The sequence below is a fragment of the Lytechinus pictus genome, chromosome 8 (assembly GCF_037042905.1).
Source record: "Lytechinus pictus isolate F3 Inbred chromosome 8, Lp3.0, whole genome shotgun sequence".
In the NCBI taxonomy this organism is placed as follows: domain Eukaryota; kingdom Metazoa; phylum Echinodermata; class Echinoidea; order Temnopleuroida; family Toxopneustidae; genus Lytechinus; species Lytechinus pictus.
In genome coordinates this window covers 4,722,870-4,747,200 of record NC_087252.1, presented here as the reverse complement: position 1 = coordinate 4,747,200, position 24,331 = coordinate 4,722,870, and the positions used below count along the sequence as shown (strand labels likewise).

The 24,331-nt window shown below is 36.8% G+C and overlaps 1 protein-coding gene across 1 annotated transcript in view; it reads left to right on the top strand.

Annotated features, from left to right (window-relative positions):
- Positions 1 to 4,115: 4,115 nt before the first annotated feature.
- LOC129266447 (rho guanine nucleotide exchange factor 12-like) overlaps positions 4,116 to 24,331 on the top strand; it is a 116,635-nt gene continuing 96,419 nt past the window's right edge. Inside the window, exons 1-5 of the mRNA XM_064103408.1 lie at positions 4,116 to 6,885; positions 10,532 to 10,589; positions 11,381 to 11,517; positions 16,844 to 16,993; positions 21,240 to 21,320. Coding sequence (XP_063959478.1) covers positions 6,811 to 6,885; positions 10,532 to 10,589; positions 11,381 to 11,517; positions 16,844 to 16,993; positions 21,240 to 21,320 — 501 coding nt within the window. The 5' untranslated portion in view covers positions 4,116 to 6,810. The remainder of the gene's footprint in view (positions 6,886 to 10,531; positions 10,590 to 11,380; positions 11,518 to 16,843; positions 16,994 to 21,239; positions 21,321 to 24,331) is intronic.

The following is a 24,331-nucleotide window of genomic DNA, read 5'->3' as shown; positions in this document are numbered from 1 at the left end:
AAATCTTGAGAGATGCAGTAGTTGGTAACCTGTCAATGTGAGACGCATCATGAGCACGCTAATTCTGGGGGATTGTCGTCCTTATTGAGTGTAATTCATAAATGTCTTGAATTACAGCATCAACCTCTTCTAAGTGATAACCCATGTGTTTTATGAGTGCTAGGGTGGAGGCGATGGTTTCATGAAGTGTTTGTCAGTGATTTTCACCGACTTATGTTACTTATAAGCTACTGAAATCCTTGCATATGATTGGCTGAGAGTATATCAGTCGGTGAAAATCACTGGCAGAACTCTTTAGGTGGTGCTGCACCATCCCGAGTTTGCTCAATCTCGAGATTTTAGCCCGATCGGCTCACTTCGCGATTAATCTCGAGATTCAAGAAACCCCGTCTCCACCATCGCAAGAAGAGCGATTCCTGCTCGAGCGAGGCAACAAGCCCGATGTTACGAGCATGCGCACTTTCGGATCTTGGAGTTTCAACGGCCCGCGCTTTTGAATAACTTCCCGCGATATGCAAGCAATGTACTCCTTTCACTAGCACTTTCGCCGAATTCGACCGGTGTTATGCAACAATCCTCTCAGCTCAGCGAGTGAAGAAGTGATGTATTCTTCGTTAAATATGATGGCGGAGTAGGAGGCAACGACAGAGAGAGAGAGAGAGAGGGAGAGAAGGAGGAAAGAAATGCTATTTGCTCACATTTTGCGAAGGAATAAGACAACACTGCTGTCAGTGTTGTTATTGAATATGACCATCGTCGATGAGCGCCTCCCCCTTCGGTCTGGTCTCTCCCAAAATCCATTCACTGGTGGGACACCATCGTTGCTTATTAGGCAATTGATGAACGCTATTCGCATGTATAAAGTTGACTTTCGCACGTGTTTATGTTTTGACCAAGGCGGAAGTGGAACGCGAATTGCATTATGGACTGACGTCATGAATAAATTACCCCGAATCCAATCTCGAGTGCGTCTGCACCGACGAATTAGCGGGATAATTCGTAAAATAGCGCGCTATTTTGCAAATAAACCTGAGTTGACTTGGGATTGCAATCTCGAGATTAATCCTACGAACTAGCGCGATAATTGCGTCTCCACCGCCAACTATCTCGAGATTTTTCAGATCGGGATAATTTGCCGGATCAGAAATAGCGCGCTAATTTGAAAACTCGGGATGGTGCAGACGGCCCTTTTGGGAAGTGCTCCCCAGGAGGTCTTTGATTATCTACTCTTAATATTGCACAAGAACCCTAACGAGAACTACATTGGCCCTTCCCTGACACAATGTTGTGCGTTTGATCGTAATACTAATTATCACAATTTATTGCTGTGTTTACATATAATCATCAATGCCATCAGTCATAGAAATCGGTCCCACGATCGAGTACTAAGGTTTAATCAAGGAAATGGGCATGGATGGATGATTCGTAATTCAGGGTGCAAAAATACCAAAAGTATTCTATTCTAGCTTTTACATGTACAAATTCAGGCTAAAGTATCCTCGAGTATAATGATACTAGAAATCAATAGACCTACTTGAAATTCTTGAAATATTGCTCGCATATGGGAATAATCTGTGTCGTTGACAAACAGTTGGTAACCAGCTATGTTTTTTTTTTAAAAAGGGCATTATTATCATATTAAAGTCCTTCTGTTTCTGTGCAAGTGATGCCAAAAAGAACAAGTTTACAACAAACCTTCACACTCACAGGTGATTGGTTAAATAGGATAGAAAGTGAAGACATGAGTTATGGATTTTGTAATCGTTGCTCCGGTTTCTCCAGGGTTGGGGCACTTGAGCGGTGCATCATGTTTAGGATGGTCTGCAGTGTTCACACAAAAGCTTGTAGTCATAAAATATGTGAGAACTCAAAGATGTCAAAAGCAAACCACTTGAGCACTGCAGATTTGGGATGGTTAGTCGTGTTTACACAAAAACTTGTAGTCATAGAATATGTAAGACATTAAAGTTGTTAGTAGCAAATCACCTCATGAACAGTGCAAGTTTGAGATAGTTCACACAAACACTTGTACACTGTAATTCTAAAATGTGTAAGACCTCAAAGTTGATAACAGCAAAGCACAAGAATTGTTTATGATAGTATTTCCAACTTGTATTGAGCGTCAGTAAATGTAGGCCTGTATTACTTTCTTTGATTTATGAAGGAAAGATTATGTTGTAAAAAATTGTTTTGTGAAACATTTATATTCGTCAAATTAGCAATAAATGTATAAAAGAACTGCCACAATAATTTGCTTATTTTCCGTTTGGTTATAATTTACTTTCCAAGTGCAAAACTTAACCAAAAGTTTTGACAGGCTTTAAATTAGATTTGAGTTTTGTTCTGGATGTTGTGTGAACTCCACTAGTGATTTCTTCTGTACAGTAAAAGAAACACATGTGGGGCAACACTTGGCCCATATCTCAGGGACATGGCAAGATTGCCAATATGTGGGGCTGAAGTAAAACCTGTCAGCGGCGATTAATGGACTAGAAATTCATCTGATAGGGATCTGGTTTTCCAAGGAAATTAGGAAATGCGATATTGAAAATATGAAATTTGTACACAGAAATGGCTTACCTGCAGTTGATCAATGTCAAGCGAGGGGAGGAAATATTTAGCATAGCCCAGAATTAAAGTATGTTTATGTTTTGCCATTGGGAGGGGTGGTTTGAGAGTGATAATATGTGAACATGGTAAGAATAAAAAAAAGTTGTAGTTTATCAAAGGCTTGGAGTACACTGATATGGTTTTTCTGTGACTTCAAATGATATTTTGCTTTTCGTTTTTTTTTTTTTGGGGGGGGGGGTGCAAGCTGGAACATTATAACAAGCTCACCTCAAATGTTAAACTTTTACACACTATTTCACAGGCAGATTTGACACTAAAGAAAAGTGTTTGATTGTTGATGTTGCCTACATCAATTGAACTCACTCTATGTACCATTGCTGCTTTTCCCCAAAAGTTTATATCACTCAATCGAAATCTCTATAGTTCAGTTGTTACACAATTTCAGATGTACAAATTAGTTGAGAATGATATCATGATTGAGTACTATTCTCCTATGTATCGAAAGTGAAGGGCATACTTGGCATATTAGCTGGTCTAATTACCTTGTGTTATAGCAATTATCTTGATGACTGGTGTTTCACATGAATATTATTCTTGCTTTTGTCATAGTTCACCTTTGTACTGTCAGTATCATGCAAGCTCCATATAGAATATTTCTCCTTTTTTTTTCATTGTTTGAAAATGTCAGATTATCTACTTTTGACGGAGTTATTGAATTGTTGTTGATTCATCAATATCATCGGACCCGTAAATCAGCGCAGCGGCGCAAGAGATTTTGTTGGGATGGAAATGTAACATGTCCAAGTGACCTTTTTGCGTTGTAGTGGAATCTGTTTCGTGTATTTTGATTGTGAACTGAATGATCAAATTTGTATGCTTCATGTTATTAGCTGTGCATTTTCTTTTCATTTGGGAGTCCACGATGTACAGTGTAAAAGGAGCAAGGTTTCTGAAAATTTGATTGTTATTGCCGAAAAGAACATCTGTGTAGCACCTGGTGCACAGGGCATTGTCCACCACCACCACCAATTCTTCGACTGCCACCACCACTACTACCTTGACCACCACCAACACTACCACAACAATAACTGTCTCCATCATTGCAATCACCATCACCACCATCATCATCATCATCATCATCATTACCACCACCACCACCACTACAACATTAACCACCACCACCAACACCACATTAACAACAACCAACGACAACAAGAACAGCAACTCTTCCAGAGTTTTACACTCTCCTGAATATAGCGGGATGACACAATTCGATTCCTGTCCATTTAGTGAAAATACAGAGAGGTTAAATTGTGAATTCCAGCTCGGATTCTGAAATGGAATACTTTCATCCAAACTGTCAGCTGGTATTGCACTTGTTTACTCCTGCGCCTTGCGTAATCCCTGCGGCCGCATGACACCATCGGCATGCATCGTGTGCTGGCCTGCTCAGGCTTTATACCAATCTCCTTGCAGTAGTACCATAGAGAAAGTTGATCATCGGTGTATATGCTCTCTGCGATGGGGTGCCTGGGTGCATTAGCTTGAGGGATATTGTATTGACCGTTCAAGCTCAGCTGAGAGCTCTATGGATTCATACCTGTGAGCTATTGACTGGTTCAACCAGGGGATGCGACTCGGCTCGTGCCCTGATTTAGTTTTTTATTCCTCTGCCATTCTCCCCCTGTAAGGAGATACCTTTCTGCTCTTCTTACGCCAGATGTTTCTGCATTGGCATCAACATAGGATGATCTTCCTAGCCGTGTTCACATTTTAGGTTGAGGCAGTTGACCTTTACCCAAGATCTTCAGAATCATTTAATATTTTAATTGAAAACTCTGTGATAAAGCCTTGTTCACATTTGGAAATATTGTTGACATTTACTGAACTTCACTTCTTATTTGTATTCTCATCTTGTGGGAGCTGGACTTTACTATTTTCATCAGGAGGGAAGATTTCGAGAACATCATATTTAGAAAGTATTTCACACACTATATCGCTATAACAGGACTTAATTAGGTCTACATATTTGCCTTGATTGGCATTTTCCTTCATGATATTGACATAGACATTTTCTGCAGAAGCTCTGTTCATATTTAGAGATATTTGAGCTACCCTCTTCTGATCCAGAATCATTTTATATTTATCTGAAAAGAGATCCATCTCTGGTGTGTTCACATTTTGAACTCTCATGGCCATTCTAGTTTGTTTCAACCTGACTGATTCCTGTCATGCTGCGTTCACACTTGTCATTATTCTGAACATCCTATGAACTTGGCTTTGACTGCTTAACTTTGACCTTCAGTGAGCCAGGGTAGTATCTTCAAGGAGACAGAAAGTAGAAGATATTCATGAGTAATTCCAAGGGGTTATCACACACAGACCTGGAAGTGCAATCTTGGCAATCCTTGGATTACATTTCCTTTTTGGACCGCTATCTCAACAGAACGCTTGAAATGAATGAAGAGTTTTCCTAGACTATCGTCATAAAAGGCTCTCAAAAGGGAATGATTTCTTCTATATTGTTCTACAGATTGTTGTTGTACCAGTATCTCGTTGGAAAGGTGTGAAAAGTTGCAGGAAGCTATGAATAGTTGCCATGAAACACGTTCATACAAGGCTCAAAGGAAAACAAAAGAATTTCTTCACGCATTTTCTATTATTATTGAGTTTACTTGTGAATTCCGATTTCAGAAGCAATGAATATTTGATGTGTTTAGTGACAAAGTGGCACCCTGTATCCGGAACCTTCTTTGGACTTGGAAATCCCCTTGAAGTTCAACATCCATTGTGTCCTACATGCTTTGAATCAATGATTCAATTGAATCATCACTTTGATTGAATGACGTGCAGAGAATGAAAGGAACCTGAACCCATGAATATATGAGCAGAGAATGTCTTCCTCACAAACTTTTTTTTTCCTGTTGGCGGCTTCTTCCAGTGAAACCTGAACATACAGACCTGTCCTTTATTGCCAAACATGCAAAGTCACTGACAAGTGACAGTGTTGTTGATATTGTGCTAATGTAAACATCATTACAAGAATATGCTATTGTTGAGCACTGTTTGATATTTGACAGACTACGGACACACCTAAAACAGAGAGAAAGCTTGAGAGAGCCTCTTTTATATGGCTTTATAGCTGCTTCAAGTTGCCATTCAAAAGATGGCTTTGGTAATACTGTGAGGTCAAGTTCATATGCTGTGTAGAATCAGTGGATTTCATTCTCTTTTAGCGTGAACTTTCACATGCAGGCTGTATTGAATGTCATCATTCTACACCCTCACATTGAGACTCACTTCAACGTTTGATGGATGGCTTGTAATATCATGTCTGCAATTAGGCTATAGGCCTACGTGCTACGCCATGCACTGCTCAAATCAGACCTCATATTGAAACATTTACCACATCACTTTTGCATGCATTTCTATTCGGTGTCACCGACTGGAATACACCTTGTTTGGGACTCCATTTTTTGCTGGACTTGCCTCGACAGCTCACCTAACCGTTAGTCACCTCTGAAGCAATTTGGCATGGAGGTTGCATTTTAATTGCCGTCATCATAGGTATATCTTCATAGGGTACACTTGCAGACACCATATGGTATACTTATGCTTCATATCACTGATGCTGTTCTATCAGGGATTTACCTGGACTACACTAGCTCTGTAGTACATCTCACTGTTCAGCGGAAGCTTACGAACGCGCGAATAAACAAAGAAGAAAATGTCGGAAGCAGCAGTCCTCCAGAGAGTTGATACAACAAGGATTTCGCAAATCTTATCCGTCAATGTTGTCATGTTGCCAAGCTATTATTATCACAGATATGCATAAGACTAGAAGTGGAATTGATCATTCCTTTTCCAGGTTGTACTTTCTCTTTGTTCTTTAAAATGGCATTTCAGACCCAAATTACGAAGTGAGTGCTTTCATCATAAATAATTCATCGGATTTTCAGTTTCCCTGTTGTGGAATAACTTGGAATTAACTCATGTGGATTCTTAATACGGATAATTAACAGACATGCTGGAATATAATTTTGTGGTTTGGACCAACTTTTATTTGGTGACAGCCTGAATGCTGGAATGTATTAGCAAAGTTCATGTTATGTTTCCACAGAACAGGCTTACAAAGAAATAGCACATACTATTACCCCCATTGTCATATGATATTTTACTATGTCATGGTGTAACTGAGTCCTTTTTCAACGATTGTGTGGTACAGCCTATATTATAACAATGGCGTTTTCTCATCGCAAGAAGAAAACTAAAAGGAACAAGGAGACTGCGAGTACATCGGAGGATGAGGCTCAAGTATGTTGTTTTTTGGTCTATTTCTAAACCATTTGATCAATGAGGAAAAAAAAAAGTTTATTGTTGGAGCGACCAGTTCCTAGTGATTAGCCAGAGTTTGTTCAATTTCCAGATTTTAGCTAATTAGTATTTTCTATTAAACTGTCCAAGAGGGCGAAATGTTTGGCTTGCAGATGGATTTCTAAAAATCAAATGATGGTACACGTACAGTATCATGAATGAAATTATCCCAAGCAGAAACTAAACTGGGTCTCTTCACTTACAAATTAGCTGGACGAATTGCACTTTTTCGCCCCCAAATTTGAAGTAAACCAAGGATAACTACTGCATATCTATCAATAAGATCGCGCGTTGCATGTCGTGTGCATGTCGGCATTTAATTGCGACTTAAGTCATACTTACAAAAAGAGGGCTGTTAGATGTGGTGGCAATTGGCGATCCATATGGAAATGCTTTAAAGTTTTAATGTGTTTAATCAAATTAAAACGCTACAATGTATTAATGCCATTCTTCCTCAATGAATTAACAAGAAAGTCTTGAATTTCTTAATGACTGAAATTAATAAGAAAGTTGCTTCTGCTGTTAATAAAGTCATGAATTAATCCAATTGTTTTTTCGTTCCGTTAATCAGTTTGTGCTCTCAAATCAGTCACGTATGAGGCTTACCAAATCAAGGACAGGCCCCATGTTACTCCCTAGGAAGTCTTGCAGATGACATCTTTGTGATGATAGTACTAAGAAATCTTCCCAACAAGAAGAAAAAAAACTAGAACTGCAATCGTTTCAGAACGATGTGCATGCATTGACGCGTCTGATTGAAAGGTCAAGTCCACCTCAGAAAAATGTTGATTTGAATCAATAGGGAAAAATGAGACAAGCACAAAGCTGAAAATTTCATCAAAATCGGATGTAAAATAAGAAAGTTATGACATTTCAAAGTTTCGCTTATTTTTAACAAAATAGTTATATGAACGAGCCAGTTGCATCCAAATGAGAGAGATGATGATGTCACTCACTCAAAATGGCGCATGCACTGTCATGTATGAATGATTTTAGAAAATGAAATAAGAGGTACACAATAATGCATCATGGACAACATGTCTGCCAAATGAATTTGGATGAGGAGCGGAGGCAGGGGAGGAATTAAAAAAAATTACATGTTAATCAAAGTGGATTTAGGACATTATGCCCTCCATAGGAAGTTGCATTCTCGAGTCAAACAGATTTCGTCCATTTTTTGACCATGGCCGCTCAACAAAGAGAGAGAAGGGAGAGAAAGACACAGAGAGAGTGATATGAATAAGCATACAAATATCCCTGACAGTTCATAAACGTAACTCAGTGTAAAGTACATAGCAGAACGATGTGCATGCATAATACGTTATGCCATAGATATTATGTACAATTTTATTGTTGATAATATGTGCATTGTGAGCAGTATACCATGTGTTCAGATTGGCTTATCTTGAAATTTTCTGTTGTAACCTATGTCGTATTTGGTATCGGTGGAAAGAGCATTCCAATGCGGTGACATTGATACCACTTTTATTTGTGCGCTGGCAATAGACCGGAAGTAAATGCCATATAAAGAAAGACATTAAAAATGACAGTTTTTCACAATAATTTTAAGCTGACGTCAGCTCTATGTCAGTTTCTGTCCCAAAAGGTTGACGAACGGTTATAGTATATATCAATACTCATATCTGCCAAGTTAGAAAGGATAAGCTTCTATAATAAGGAAATAAGACCAAGTTGAAGTTGTGCTGGCATTATAGTGCATTTTTGCGTATTTTGCTGATTTTCGGGAGCATTTTTCAGATATTTCGTCAGTGGTAAGGTATATATTTTTCTAAATGGCATGAAAGGGCATATCTTGAACACCCTAAATCTAAAAAAGGGTACGGGTTTGGCCATGCATGACGCAATGAGGAGCATTCAAACGTAAGCGTTTTTGAAACTTTAGAGGGCGCTATTTCAATACCGGAAGATCAATGATGCGTGAAAACTAACTCGTAAGTATGATATGTTGCCTGTAATAATTCCTGAAAATATTAGTTCGAATTGAATAAAAACAAGAAAGTTATGGCCATTTTAGGATTTTTTTACTTTACATTTCAATAAATATGAAGTTTTTGAAGGAAGGCTATTTCGGATTTGAATTTAGGGCATGAAGATTGCATTTTGAAGGTCAGGTTATGCGTCGCAAATGATGGAACAACTCTTTGACTATCTATAGGAATTTGTTAGAAGTTTGTAGCATGCAGGATGCGGGAGTTAGGACGAGATTAGTAATGGTAAGCAAATGGACTTGAAATTTACAAAATGGCGCCTTGATGGTCATGCATGAGTGATTTTGGAAAATGGAAGACGAGGTGCACAACTAGGGATGCTGGACAACATGTCTACAAAGTTTGGATGAATTTGGATGAGGGACGGAGCCAGGGTAGAGCTAACAAAAACCATGTGTTAAACAAATGGGATTTTGTGGAAGAAGCAGAAGAAGAAGAAGAAGACGACGGAATAGGAATACGGAACAAGAACAATGCATTGTCGCCATTGGGCGTCAATGCAATCAGTCCATAATGAATTGTTGATGCAAGGTCCATCCCGAAATCCCTCCTCTCCAATATAGCAACATTCAAATCTCTTTAGGCCAGTTGAGATCCCCCAACGCACCATGTGTTTCGTCCGGAAATTGAAATGGCAAAAATAACAAGGTTGTGAAGAAGCCCCCTTGGCCATAGAGTTGATATCTTGCCAGTGTCGTTGATCTTTCTTTCCAAGTGTAGAGAGCTTTTAGCCTTGCTAGCAGACAAGACAACTTTTTACCCTCTATTGAGCCACTACCAGGGAAAAAGTTACATGGGGGCTGGGGGCGATGTAGCCCCCAAAATGCTTAAAACGGCCCTGGAAACCAGAAAAGGGTGGTTTGGATATACATGTACATTGTAATGTTAAAGCTTATCCAATGTTGCAGATATAGGCAGTAAGTTGTGAAAAGTAGCCCCGGAAAATAAAAATGATTTGTTGCCTGGCCACTACTGACCGACTGCTGTCAGATTATTCTATGACCTTCATACTTTTCTTCCAAATCTCTTGTTACATCTCGTTCCACTGCATCTGTCATACTATTTTTGGCAGGCCATGTTAGATAGCCACAAATACAATTGTACATGTCAATATTTAAGATGGCTACTTGTCAATGTCTACTATATTTAGAAACTGTCAATGTCAATATATGTTAAAAAACTAGCTGAAGAATGAATTAAAAAGTGAAAGAAAGATGTACATTCATGTTTTTGTGATGTTATTGTTAGAAATAAGTATGTGACATGGGCCCATATAGATGAACATAATCAGGAATGACATTTTTCAGGATGACATATGAACTTGTATATAAATACAGAAAACAATATTTTTGTTTACAAACTGGTATGATTTTTAGACTTTTAAATATCAATTCTGAGTGACATCCTTGTATAATTAATTTGTCTACCCATGATTTGTCAAAAATAGAAGATGGTCAATAAAAGATCAAAACTGGCTTTATCTTAATTGGATGCCATATGTCAGTCAGTGTAAAGTTATGAAATGACCCATTTGAAACTTGTAGTTGATATATATTTGTTCTTGTTGTATTTTGCAGGTAAATGGTACCTTGGTAACATCATCCAATCATGTGGAGGTGGTGAAAATGATCAAATGTGAGTATACAACTACACACTTTGAATTCTTGATTTATTTTGCAGTCTTTCTGAAAATTGAAATAAAACACCTAATGGGGAAAAATAAAAGAAACTAAGAATAAATGGATGGAGTGATGGATTGATGAATGAGTGAATAAAAGAAGTAGCAAGAAAAGAGGCTAGCCAGGTTTGAGTTTTCAGTTTGACTTGGAGCTGGAATTTTGAATTGATTTGAATAAAGCAGCTGATGAATAAATTTTGATTAATTAATGGAAGGAGGGGGAGGGGAGGGGAGGATGAGAGAGGAAGGGGTGAGAGATTGATAACCTCTTCATTACACACATGTGTTTATGCTTTGATTATAGTTAAATTTTGGCAGTATAAGTCTAGGGAAGCTAACCGCCCTTTCACACGGTAAAAATAATCGTAATTTGAATGATGATTCCAGTGAAAAATAAGGCTAATGACGAATATTTAGCATGTGTGAAACCAAACTAGAACATGATTAGAATCATGAACGCTAATCACAGTCACGATTACAATAGCAATCATCATTACAATGATGATTTAAGATTCATGTGTGAAAAGGCCCTTGGTGGTAATGTTTGGTTTATAGTGAAAGTTCTCTACAGTTATCCTTTATTGTTACAATAGTCTATTTGTGCACCCAAACAAAAGACATTTATTCTAGCACACAGAAAAAGAGGAATGCAAATTGTTACGCAATTGCAGAATGATTATTCCCTGAAGTTAATCATTAACCTCAAATGAATTCACTTTCTTGTCTTGTGTTTGCCCCCCCCCCACAGCTGGTTCGTTTGTAGCTTTAACATTACTTGGTAAACCACCTGGGATACCTACCCCGCCCCCATCTGGCCCCACTCCGGGTATCAGCCGACATTCAGAGTCAAGAAAGACACTTGTAACATCACCGCAACCTGTAAATGTGAGTAAAACAGTGTCCCTTTTCATATAGAACTATGATGAAATGTGTATTAAACATATATTTTTTTTTAAATGTAAAACTTTGTTGCAATCGACTCGTGAGATATCAAGTGCATGTGCATACAGGTTCTTGGCTAGTTCTTGTTTATATATTTATTTTGTTTTCTTGAATATTCTTCTGATGTTGTGAATGGTTGCATTGATTATGTGGTATCCATTTCATTAGTGGTGATTAGCTGGTTTATTATGTACATCATTGTTAGAATATTTATTTTATGATAAATGAAATGTAATTGTTAACTTCATAAGTTTTCTTTTGAATAATGACCAGCCTGTTATTACATTCCCTAGAATACAAGATATCCGTATTTAGTCTTATATTACAGATATTTCAGAAGAATTTTTTGTTGTTGAAAGCTCTTTCAGGCTTAAATTTTATACCAGATAATTCAACTCCATTTTGAAATCTTTACATGAATAAACAATATGTAGGATGTTATAATCAACAACTTTGCAAGTCAAATTACTGAACATTTGACATAGTTTTTAAATTCAAATTATGCATATTTTGAAGAATTTGATTTTTGTATGAGGCATCTTTTAAGGTTCCTCACCTCATTGAAATACATCTGTCATTTGGTTTGATATTGCATGCTACATTTCATCTTATATTTTAATCATATATACATCCGTATCCACCGAGTCCTTTCACCACATTTATGTACACTCATGTATACCTTCCATTGTTGTCCAACCTATTGTATATCAAAGAATACATCTTTTATAAAAGCACATATATCTTTGTCAAAGCACGATGATACAGATCGGATCTACATCAGGGGCTCGTTTCATAAAGGACTTGCAACTGTGATAACTTTGCCATTATGGCAACTACCATGGTAACAGGGCTCAGCAGCCAATCACAATCAAGGTTTCCATGGTATTGCCATAATAGCAAAGTTACAACAGTTGCAAGTCTTTTATGAAACGGGCCCCAGATCCAAGATTTTTTTTTTAAGGGAAGGGGACAGGGAGGGGTTGTGAAAAAAAAAGTTAGGATGGGAGGTTCAGTTTGTAGGGGTAGAGAGGGAGAGAGAGACAATGAGAGAGAGAGAGAGAGAAGGGGACAAATATATTTTTTAAAAAGTAATAAAATCAGCAATGTTTATAAAAAAGACAGTTGAAGAAGACATTTGGAAGGGCTTAATTAATATTGAATTGAGAGAGAATGACATTTGACTTGACATAATGTTGTAATTTCTTTAGTTTCGAGGTGAATCTTTTCTTAGTTCATATTTGTAATGGATACCTCCGTTTGAGCTTTGAAGTGGTAATAACGTACTTTCACATTTCATTGATTATAAGAAATTGTTATGAATGTAATTAACAAGTCCATAATGAGTTATAAAGTAGAAAAGTTTGTTTAGATTTAGGAATTGCAAGTGTTACTTACAGATAATGAGAGTTTCAGTTCTTGTCAATTCTACTCTGTATATTGGTTCATGAGTTACAGTAAGATAAATCACCCCCTATAGCAAATCTATAAATAAATGAACATGCCTCTTGATAAATAAAAGTACATGTAGCTGGTGATAAATTGATATAAAGATAGTGAAAAATATGTGAACTTGGAGAGGGTGGGGTGTTCAAGAAAGCAGTTCTTGAATTGACTCACTACTTAACAAGTTAGTTCAAGTTGTCAATCAAGACATTTTGGAAAGAGATGCACTTTATAGTTACATTGAGATGTGTTTGCTCATTCAGAATGTTTAATGATGGCACTGAAAAAAGCCATGCTCAAAATATTGATAAAAATCTATCAATATTCCAACTAAGTTTGCAAGCACAGGTTCAAAATTGACACTTTATCAAATTATACAATTTCTAGAGTGAAGACAAAACTTTAAATTTGGAATAAACAGCCACAGTCCATGAGTGCATCTATTCTCACTTCTTCAGACTCTGCATTATGAACTATGTGAAAATCAAAGGTCTTTGCCCGCAGACTAATTCCAACTAAATTTCAAAATTAAATGTGGTGCCCTATTCCAGTAATTTAGAAAGTTGTAACTTTATGAACAGCTTTATGAAAGAGCACCACTTCTCATTTGTAAGGTTCCGCCCTTATATGAAACCTCAGTTTTATCCATTAAATTGAATCTTGGAGGTATTACCAACCGTACTTACAGTAGGTTCCCTATCAATCATTTCTTATTGGTAGATTGTTAAATTGGCCTTTTTTATTTCTAAAGTTTTGCAGTGATGTGTCATTCCACTTGACAAACATTTTATTCTTAAATTTATTTTGAATGCATGAATCGTTCCCTATTGATTTATGTCAAGAAATCATGCATGCGGTATATATCTCTTTTTTAATATATCTTCATCCCATGACCACTGTTATCATACCCCTCTTTATGACGTTGAAGCAGCCTCTGCCGCCCTCTAAAGGGACCGTCTTCAACCTTTTTACCGCCCGCTCACGTACCTACAACCTACAGCAACACGAGGTCAGTGCCACGTCGTACGACGATCTTTGCGAATGTCCTCTCTGCTCTTCCTCCTCTATCTCATCGGGGCTGGTGGGGAAATACGCACAAGTTTGCACTGCGGCAGGACTAAAGAGGGAGCCCTCCTTTCACGGTCATTCTCGCTGGACTGCTCAGGTTGAAACATCCGCACCATAGCAACCATATACAAATGCTGCCTCCTTTCCCTTTCCCACAAAATCTCACAGAGGAAAATTAACGTGCATGTCAAACCCTGAATATTCCTATGATAATCAGCATTTTATCCGTCTTTGAATTGATCTTTTACTCCATTTCCTCTATTATCTATTTTAGCTTTCAATTTTCTTTCTACCTTATCTTTTTAACTTGAATTACCCCCAAATATCTTTCTTTCAGTATTCTCATCAAAGCAAATCTGCGCATTGCTGCATGCATGTGTGTGATGTATAGATTTAACGAACAATGAAAAAAATGAATGTCGTCAGTTTGCGTAATAAGAAAGGAATTTTATCTCTATAGTAATAGAGTAGTTTTATTTTAATATATATATATTTATAAAGTGCGTTTGTTATCAGTACATAAAATATATGTTCATTATTAAAATTTTAATGAATGTTGCTTGAAAAATGTAATATATTTAATATGTTTGTTACAATGTACGTTGTCTAATACTTCAAATTTACTCTCTAATATTTAGTTGAAGTATTGTTGACAGTGATCCTTTAACCAGTAAAGCAGCATTTTTTTTACACTTACATGTAGTCAGTTACAATTTTCCTGTTATTTTTTTACTGCAGTCCTATTTGATTAGCCAGGAGCAAATATCTTATAAATAGAATGTAACTCTTCTAATTCATTAGGGCTTAACTAAGCTGTGTAGTAATGTATGTACACAAATAATGCTATAGGTGGTCTTTGACCCAACCCCAAATCCCCAACACTAACCCCAAACACCAACCACAACCCTACTTTCCATCCCCAACCCCCCGGACCCATCAACCCCCCCCCCCCCCCCCGACCTCAGCTCCCAACTTCCAACTCCTAACTCCCAAGCCCCACACCAAACCAAACACAAAGCCCAAAGCCCTACCCGACTTTTAGGGTGCCCGACGGAGCTTTAGGCGGTCAATGGCCCCCGGACCGCCACCAATTTCGAGCCCTGCTATATATACCCCAACTCCCATCTGTGAACTCCGAACCCCCAAACCCACATCCCGAAACAACATCTAGGCTCCCATTACATAAAAGTTTCTATTTTAGCAACTTTGCCATCCAAAGGTTACTTCAATAGAATCCTTGATTTTGATTGGCTGCTGAACAAAAATACCATGATATTTACCATTGAATGGCAAAGTTACTATAATAGTTACTTTTTTTTTAAAGGGGCCTTGGGCTTGGGGAAACTCCCTTTACTCTACCCAACAATGAAGAAATGTTTACTGTAAAGAAATAAAAGGGAGGATATTTATATAGGGAAACCAAGTCTAGAAATAAGAACTTTCTTGGTAATAAGGATCATGCACCAAAATCAAATTTTGAAGAAAACAATATTGGGTTTTAAAGTGCACCTAGGGGAAGAACATCGGAAAAATCCCTTATCAAGCCATTCGAAGTAGATATAGTACTGTGTTTTTATAATGAAATCACTATCACCTAAACCTGCCGTCCCGCAAGCAAACAAAGTGTTATTCTTGAGCCATTCATCAATCAAGCCCCCTTATCACCTAGTCCCACTAAGATGGTTTCGCGTGATGCTGATGAACCCAGGAGAGTTGACGCTAGCAACCGCTGCTCCTTATCGAAATAAACTTCACCTGGCCCTAACGATCGCCCAAAGTAAACTGGGAGAAAGGCAGCTAACGTGGGCAATTCATCAAATCTGTGCTTTCTGAAGCGATGAGTGGAGCTAGGCAGCACAGCATAAAGATTTCTTTCATCCATTAGTTTTGAGATTGTAATTTCAAAAGTGGAACATCAACAGTGCTGTCTTTTGCATGAAAATCTCTGTGATTTTAGTAGTTTATATTCAGAAATATCCCATCTCACAAGCAGTGGTACTATGAAATATCTCACAAAATACTTGATTGAAATACAATATATCATACACCTTTGAAAATAAGATTCCTGTACCTTCTTTGGATACTGCAAACTATGGCTGCCTTGTTTGCCAATTTTTTTTTATTTCTTAATCTTGTATGCATGTAATACTTGAAATAAGTTGAGATGTATGTCTACTAATGATATTTACTGGAGGTATTTGTTTAAAATGTATTAAAGCCTAATTTTCCTCTTTCATACTAGTAGCTGGTATTTGAATCATTTTCATAGTTCCAGACCTCAACGCTAATCATATGGAGAAAAGGACACACGACTCCCTTGTTGAAGTCGTTAAAACCAGCCCCATTCCCTTAATTTATCATATTTCTTTCTATATGATTATTTCTTCTAGCTCTTGCTTACTACTTATTTTGTGATTGTACACTATTTCAGATCTCTCTCCTGGATAGGTCAACCAATTTAATCCGTGAAACACTTGCGATTGAAATCGTTTTAAGAGATTAAATCAGTGTCATCCACTTATTTCATGAGATTTCATTCCAGATGATTATCATTTAACAACTCTTGCCTGTTAAGTATTTTGTGGTTGTACACCCTTTTCAGATTGGTCTCCTGTACTCACAAGAAGTTTCCTGCAACTGTAATGGTGGTAGGATTTTAAATCAGCATCAGAATCCACCTATGTCATAATGTTTCATTCTAGATATTATCATTATATTTCTTGCTTGCTATTGATACTATACTTCCACACGTTTCCAGATGGGTCTCTTGCGCAGGTTAACCAACGTGAGCCACGAGGCATCCTGCGACTGCAACCGTTGTAGGAGTTTAAGCCAATCACCGGGCAGCCACTCTCCACTTCCCTTCCGTACCCAAAGAAATTTCATCTCGACCCGCGTGAACAGAACGGTAACCTTTGACCAGTTTATAACCGGTGCTTGTACTGTTGGGAAAGAGACAGATTTTTTTTATAATTGAACACCTGGATATCATTTGACCTATGCTTGGGTGCTTTGAGCAGATTAATTGACCTTTGAATTATGACATTTGACCTATTAAGCTGATGCTGGGATGCTTGGAACATAATGAGCTTTGACCTGTGGCTTCGATGATTTAAACATACCAATTGACCTTTGAACTATGACCTTTTACCTATTAAGCTGATGCTGGGATGCTTGGAACATAATGAACTTTGACCTGTGGCTTGGATGATTTAAACATACTAATTGACCTTTGAACTATGACCTTTTACCTATTAAGCTGATGCTGGGATGCTTGGAACATAATGAACTTTGACCTGTGGCTTGGATGCTTGAAACATACTAATTGACCTTTTAATTGACCTTTGAACTATGACCTTTTACCTATTAAGCTGATGCTGGGATGCTTGGAACATAATGAACTTTGACCTGTGGCTTGGATGATTTAAACATACGAATTGACCTTTGAACTATTAACTTGATACTGGGATGCTTGGAACAAAGCGCCCTTGGTAGGGCTTGGATTCTTAGAAGCAGACTAATCGACCTTTTGAACTATTTTGTAACTTTTGATCTATTTCGCTAATGTTTAGATTCTTGAAATGTGTTACATTTGAACAATAAGCTGATGTTGGGAGGTTTGAGCAAATTGAACTTTGACCTATTTAGCTTTAGATGGGATTCTTTAATAGTTTTGAGCTACTTTGTCACCTTTGACCTATTCAGCTGATGATGGGGGCCTTGGAATAAATTGATCTTTGACCTACATGTATGTAGCTAATGTTAAGTGTATTGGAACAGGGTTGTATGACCTTTGACCTATTTAGCTGAGGATGGAGTGCTTGGAATAAATTGACCTTTGACCCATTTATTTAGTTGATGCTGGGGACACTTACATTTGACCAATTTATCTGATACATGCATCAAAGTAGATTGACCTCTCAACTTCCAGGGGATGCCTTGAACAGATTATGTTGACTTTGCAAACTTCTTGGTGACCTTTGACCTACGTTGTGAGTGCCCAACACACACTAATTTCATATCAGAAGCTGTGGAGATGACATAGGATGAAACTAATAGCTGACATAGCAGTCAAAATTTTGCTCGCATATTCAGACTATCATGATGCGGCACATTGGAAAGTTCATTAAAAATCACTGTTATTGAAGAATATTTGTCACTTATTTTATTATTTTTTTCCTTTTCAGCGATTTTCTCATCTTACCCCGCTCATCTTCCATTTTATCTTTCTTCATATTTTCTTCATACACCAGGATATTGGGCTTAACCACCATGTAGAAAAAAAATTAATGATTAAATCTCTTTTTATTTGCAGGACATGCTGGGTGCTGACACAATAACCAAATACCATTGGAGCAATTAACAATAAACTGGCATATGGATTAACACCTACATTTTTTTTTACAGTTCCTGAAACGATTACAGGCCTATGCTAATTCTCATCAATTTCATTTCATTTCTAATCAATGTTTATTGATCATATAATCATGGCATTGTATTGTATACTTCTACTTGTTTTAATCATTCATCCTTTGTTTGCAATGCTTTTTTGTCATATTCCTTGATCATAAACACTGTTAAATAAGGTCGCAGATTATAATTGTCATGCACTAAATGCTTGCTCATCAACATTGTGTTTATATTATTTTCATCTAAAAAACAATCACAAACAAATTTCCTTAACACTAAAAGATATTAAATGCATGCCATTTGTCACATTACAGCACCTTCAGCCCCACAAAAATGGTTTCAATTATCAAAAGCTTGCCATTATTCACTTCACTGGGCGCAATTCATACATTGCAATCAATTTGTTGGGATTATATAATTTTCCTTTCATTCATTTTTCAATCCATTAATGATGACATAAATTTTGTCCCATTTCATGCAATCAATTTATGTCGAGTGACTCATATGTTAAATTTCTTGGAAATAGTTTATATGATTGAAATTGCAATTTTGATTTTACAAGCGAGTTTAAATGATCAATAAAAGTATTAGTATTGTGGAAATTTGATGTATGAAATCAAGATTCCATCCTTTACAATAAAGTTATAGGTAAATGAAATCATTAGCAATAACAGCAATGAATAATATCATCTTTGATTGTAATAAAGTAGAATATTATTTTTCTTTGCAGTCATTTAATGGTCACTTTAATAACAATTTATATGTGAGCAAGATTAGTAATATCATACATGTGATTTATGACAGCACTAGCATGGTACTGAATGGAATTATAATTTATAACTGGGCAGTTACACCCCTTCTAGTTGTGATGAGCGCTAATAATGATTTATGATTGTAGCAGCTAAGTCGTAACGATACAATAACAGATTGCACTGTGAGTGACTTAATGCTTCCTTGTGTGAACAAAGTCAATAGGAGAGTGTTTTATGAAGCAAGTTGTCAAGTGATATTCACTGTCTTATTTCCTTTAAGCCAATCAGATTCAAGGATTTTCAGTAGCTTTTAACATTACTTGTTTCATGAAATGCTACCTAGGATTGATGCTTCCTTGTGTGAAAAAAGTCAATAGGGGAGTGTTTCATGAATCAAAAAGTCACTAATTTTCAGTGTCTTATTTCTTTTGAGCCAATCAGATTCAAGGATTTTCAGTACCTTTTTACATTACTTGTTTCATGAAATGCTACCTAGGATTAATGCCAGTATCAGAGCTGCCAAGTAGTACGATTTTTCTGTATTTAGTACGTTTTTGCAACCAAAATACGGCAGTACGTTTTTTCTTTGTATTAAAAAAAAAATCAAAATTTATCGAGAAAAATCATTTCTATATGTCTCTATTTCATAAAACGTACACAAATATGGTTATTAGATCAATGTAATTTCAGGTAACTTGTTTTTTTTTCAATCATTTTGTAAAACCAGGGTGAGATATACACAAGTTTAAATGTTTTTTTTTTTTCATCTGCAAGAGCAGTGCACATTTTTTTTTGGAAAAATACAAAATATTTATCTCACACGGTAAAAATACTGATTTTTTTGTCAAAATACTGATTTTGGGGGATAAGAATACTGAAAATGCAAAATACAACTTGGCAGCTCTGCAGTATACATGTTGATTGTTTTAAGTGTAATGGAATGATTTTATATTAACATTGCATTGACCCGTGCATATGTACTTCTTTTGAATAATGATAAAAGTAAATTTGAAGAAATTCACGCTTCTCTCCCTTTCCCTTATGTTAATTTCAAACCATATTCCAAGCTTCTATAATCTTAAAATAAATAGCTGTATATCCTACATCTATACCAGTAGTAACCAAAAGTGCATTGTAGATTTAGTATGGTGAAAATGATCTGTTTTGGCAATGGAATTAACTTTTGGTTTTATGAACAAGGGTATTTCAAGTACACTTTAAACAAATTGACCACAATAATGGCTCGTTATTTGGAAAGCGGTGGCAATTTGGGGCCTAATTTAGAACGGAGCAGTGTGTTATATTAATATGGACAGGTGGTGACAATATGCCTCACGCAGCTGAGTGTAATTAGATGTTGCTGAATGATTCGTGGTTGAAATTATGAAGCTAAGGATGGGGGGGGGGGGCAGAAGGGAAGGAAGGGCTGGAGGGATGTTTTGAGCTTTAAAGGTCTATAACACTCAGGGGGAAAATGATACCTTTCTGTATGAAGCAAATAGTAATATTATCTATCATCTTCCATAGAGTAGATAGACGCTGTCAGGATTATAATCGAACAGCAATTTAGATATATACATGTCGATATTATAAATGAATTACTTCCATGAAAGATTGCTAAAATGAGTACCGGTACTAAAATCAAAATTGATAATTTGAAAGTAATCTCAATAAAGTTACTCATGGGTGTCAGCCAGACTTCTGGACATTTTTGTTCTTCCTTTAAAAACTCCCCAAACAAAACTACAACAACAAAATGGTTTCATAAGAACTCAGAGTAACAGAGAATTTATTCAAAACAATGATTGGGCCTTTTTTTAGTAGAATATTCTTGTTCTTGGAGTTGGGGGCCCCTGTTTCAAATATATCCTAATTTTCCAGTTAATTGTAAAGTTATGCATGAGTTAAAACTGCTTTGTGATACTTGACCTTGCGATACACACCCCTTCTTGTATTTCATATTTTGTCTTTATCTCTTTTGTCTTTATCCAGTCTCAACAAGACGCTCAAGTAAAGTCTGAAAGGTTAAACACATTCAAACGCATGCTGGAGCAAGAAAGGACGTTATTAGACGTAAGTATTCAGACCATAACGATAGATCCCTTCTATTATTCTTTCAACCAACATGGTAGCCTTTCAAGAAGCGTTTGGGTAGTGATCTTTATGGACAATATTGACTCTTGGCCAATCAAATCCAAGGATTTCAGTAGCTTAAAAGAATTGTCAGTGGTTTTCACTGTTGACAACGAACATGAAAGCCTCCTAGTGAACTGTGGGAGATGTGTGTGAATAACAATGGTCTTAAGGAGGGCCCTTGAGGTATGCCATTTTATTAGTAATAAACATGAAGACTTCTCGCAATGTAAGTATCAGTCACCCACAAACCTGTTTTTTTAAAAATAACCATCACATTTCACATGTTCAATCATGTAAATTTAATGTAAAAGATCACTAATATAATCCTGCCCCTAAACAAATCTTTAATCTGAAAGTGCCATTTGTTTTAAAATAGAATTATAAAACTATTTGCACTTTTACCAGATTATTAAATTGGCAAATCTCCCTTCATGGAAGGAACATGGGATGCACAAGTTGATTGGAAAGGATAACGATAGGTTTATAAATATAATCAGAATATTATCCAGAAAGGATAGAATTGTTGGTAATTTATACCACTGAACTATCAGAGTAAATCAAGAAAGGCATTTATAGCCTATGCATGTTGTCTCTTTGCTTGCATGGAATCGAATATCCACTTTGTGTCGGTAATCAAATCATGTGCATCTACAATAAGATCTGAAGTAATAATCTCCCCATTAATTGAAAGTCATAGCTTAAAGGTTTAATAGGAAAATTGCATCATTTGAATTTTTATCAGTTTAAATTAGGACATCAGAATTCTCTTTAGGAATTACGAGAAAAAGCAATAATTGCATCATGAATAAGGAAGATAACTTTTAGCAATATGAGTTTGTATCTGATTAGTAAATTGGCAACCTCATATACAGCCATGTTGAATACGTGATGAATATGTGGTGTTGTCAAGGTAATCTAGCTATTGCAGTAGTGTTATTTATTTGGGTTCATGGTATTTATGTGTGTAAATCCTGGTAGTGTTACGTTACGGATTTGCGAAGGCGTTTTTTTAGTATTGATTGGTCGTTGAAAGTATGGACTTATGAACTGTGGTTTTGGGAATGATAGAGAGATGGTGTATAATGCAGAAAGCTTGTACTGTGAAAGCTTGGGGGGGAAAGGGGGATAGAGAGAGATGGGGGAGGGAAGGGGGAGAGGGAGAAGGAGTTGGGGTGGGGTGAATGGATAAGCAAGGGATGTAAAGGAGCAAGAACAGTGGTCCCTATGCAATAGTGAAAAGTAAAAAGAGAGAGACGAGACAGACAGAGAAAGACCCCCTTCAACAATGGAAATGAAATTGCAGTATAGAAATTGCATCTATTAGTAAAGACTAGAAAAACATGTTTTGGGGAAACTTTTTATGTTTGGATTATTTTGAAAATGAGGACTGATTGTGAAATTTACAACCCTTTGAGGGAAATCCCCTTCTTTTGAATATTCACAAAGGGCCTGTCATTTGACATTTAATGTTTTCATGGTAAATTCTGCATGGTTATCTCTCTTATTTGGACGAAAGCGTACTAGCTGCAAGCATTTTGGGAAACATCTTGTCACTGGTTTTTCACTCGCAAGTTTGCTCCCAGTCAATCAGGTGCAAGAATTCAGTGTAAAGTTGTCAGTGAAACTCCCTCTTCATGAAGGGATTTATTCTGGAAGAAGAAATAGTCAAAGTTTAGACAGGGAGATGTAAGTATAGAGGTGAGGTATTATTGTCATTACAGCTGTACATGAAACTACTCAGAATCCAGGAAGTGTATTGGTGGGGAAAAGGTAATATTGATGACCGTATACCCTTGAAACGATTTGGAGTGTATAAAAAATGAATTGTCAGTGAGTATGAACTTGTACCTTGCAGTTGACAGTCAACTACCATTTCCTTATGAGTGTATTACCAGTAGAAGTGCAACATCATGTTTTGACGAAATACACAATTTGGAGAAGATTTGTTTGATTATTACCGCTGCTTGTTTTTGTGAATGTTGTATCGGCTGGCGACTTGCTCCTGTTAGAAGTTGAAATTAATTTACAATCAGAAGAGTGGGTAGAGTCTTCTTTCTACTCCACAAATCAACCAGTCATTCTTTGGACCCCCTCTCCAGTCCACCTCTCCTGTGAAGCATATTGTGGTTCAAGAGTATGATGAAGCCAGTTGCTGTGATCAGAGAACAATTCCCCCAGCATAACACCAAAGCAATCTACTCAGTGTGATTAGGGCCTATCTGTTAACACTAATGTTGCAGTGTTATCAGTTTTATTCATTGTAAACTTGCGGTATTCTTAAATTTTGAAGTTAGATGAGATGGAATATGCATTTAGTCTGCAGAACAGATCCTGAGGAAAACTTCACCAACCTGTGGGCCTTTACCAAAGACTAGCACAAATACAACTTAGTGTTCATTTTCTTGAGCAAGAGGAACCTTCATGCACAAGTCCCAGTTAGGCTAAATATTCAGACCACTTTCTCCAAGCGAAGAATTTTTACAGCAAACAAGAATATTCCCAGCCTCGTGTAAGAAACTGCTTCAGCCCAGCTGGATCATAATTTTATAATTTTTCGACATTTTGTTGAGTATTTGTCTATGAATTTGTTCTGTAATCATTGAGACCAGTGCTGTTTCTGAACTTCTTGAGGTTGCGTACAAAGAAGCTTTGTTTTGATTGCTTGTGTGAAGGATGATGGAAAATGATACCTGATGAACATGAACCTTGGTCAATAGTTTTATTCAGTGGTGAGTTCAATTCTATTAGTTTTCAAAAGAAGGTTTTAACTGTATTTTATAAATTCAAATTCAATAAAGGTTCTACTAGTTTTCCATAGTCATCTTACTCTCCTTAATTTGATACTCCAAAGTATTCCTGGACATTCATAGGTAATTCTGAAAGCTTGCAGTAAAACTGTACATTACAGTAGGCCCTATAACTGCACTTTCTTCATGCATTAATATGCC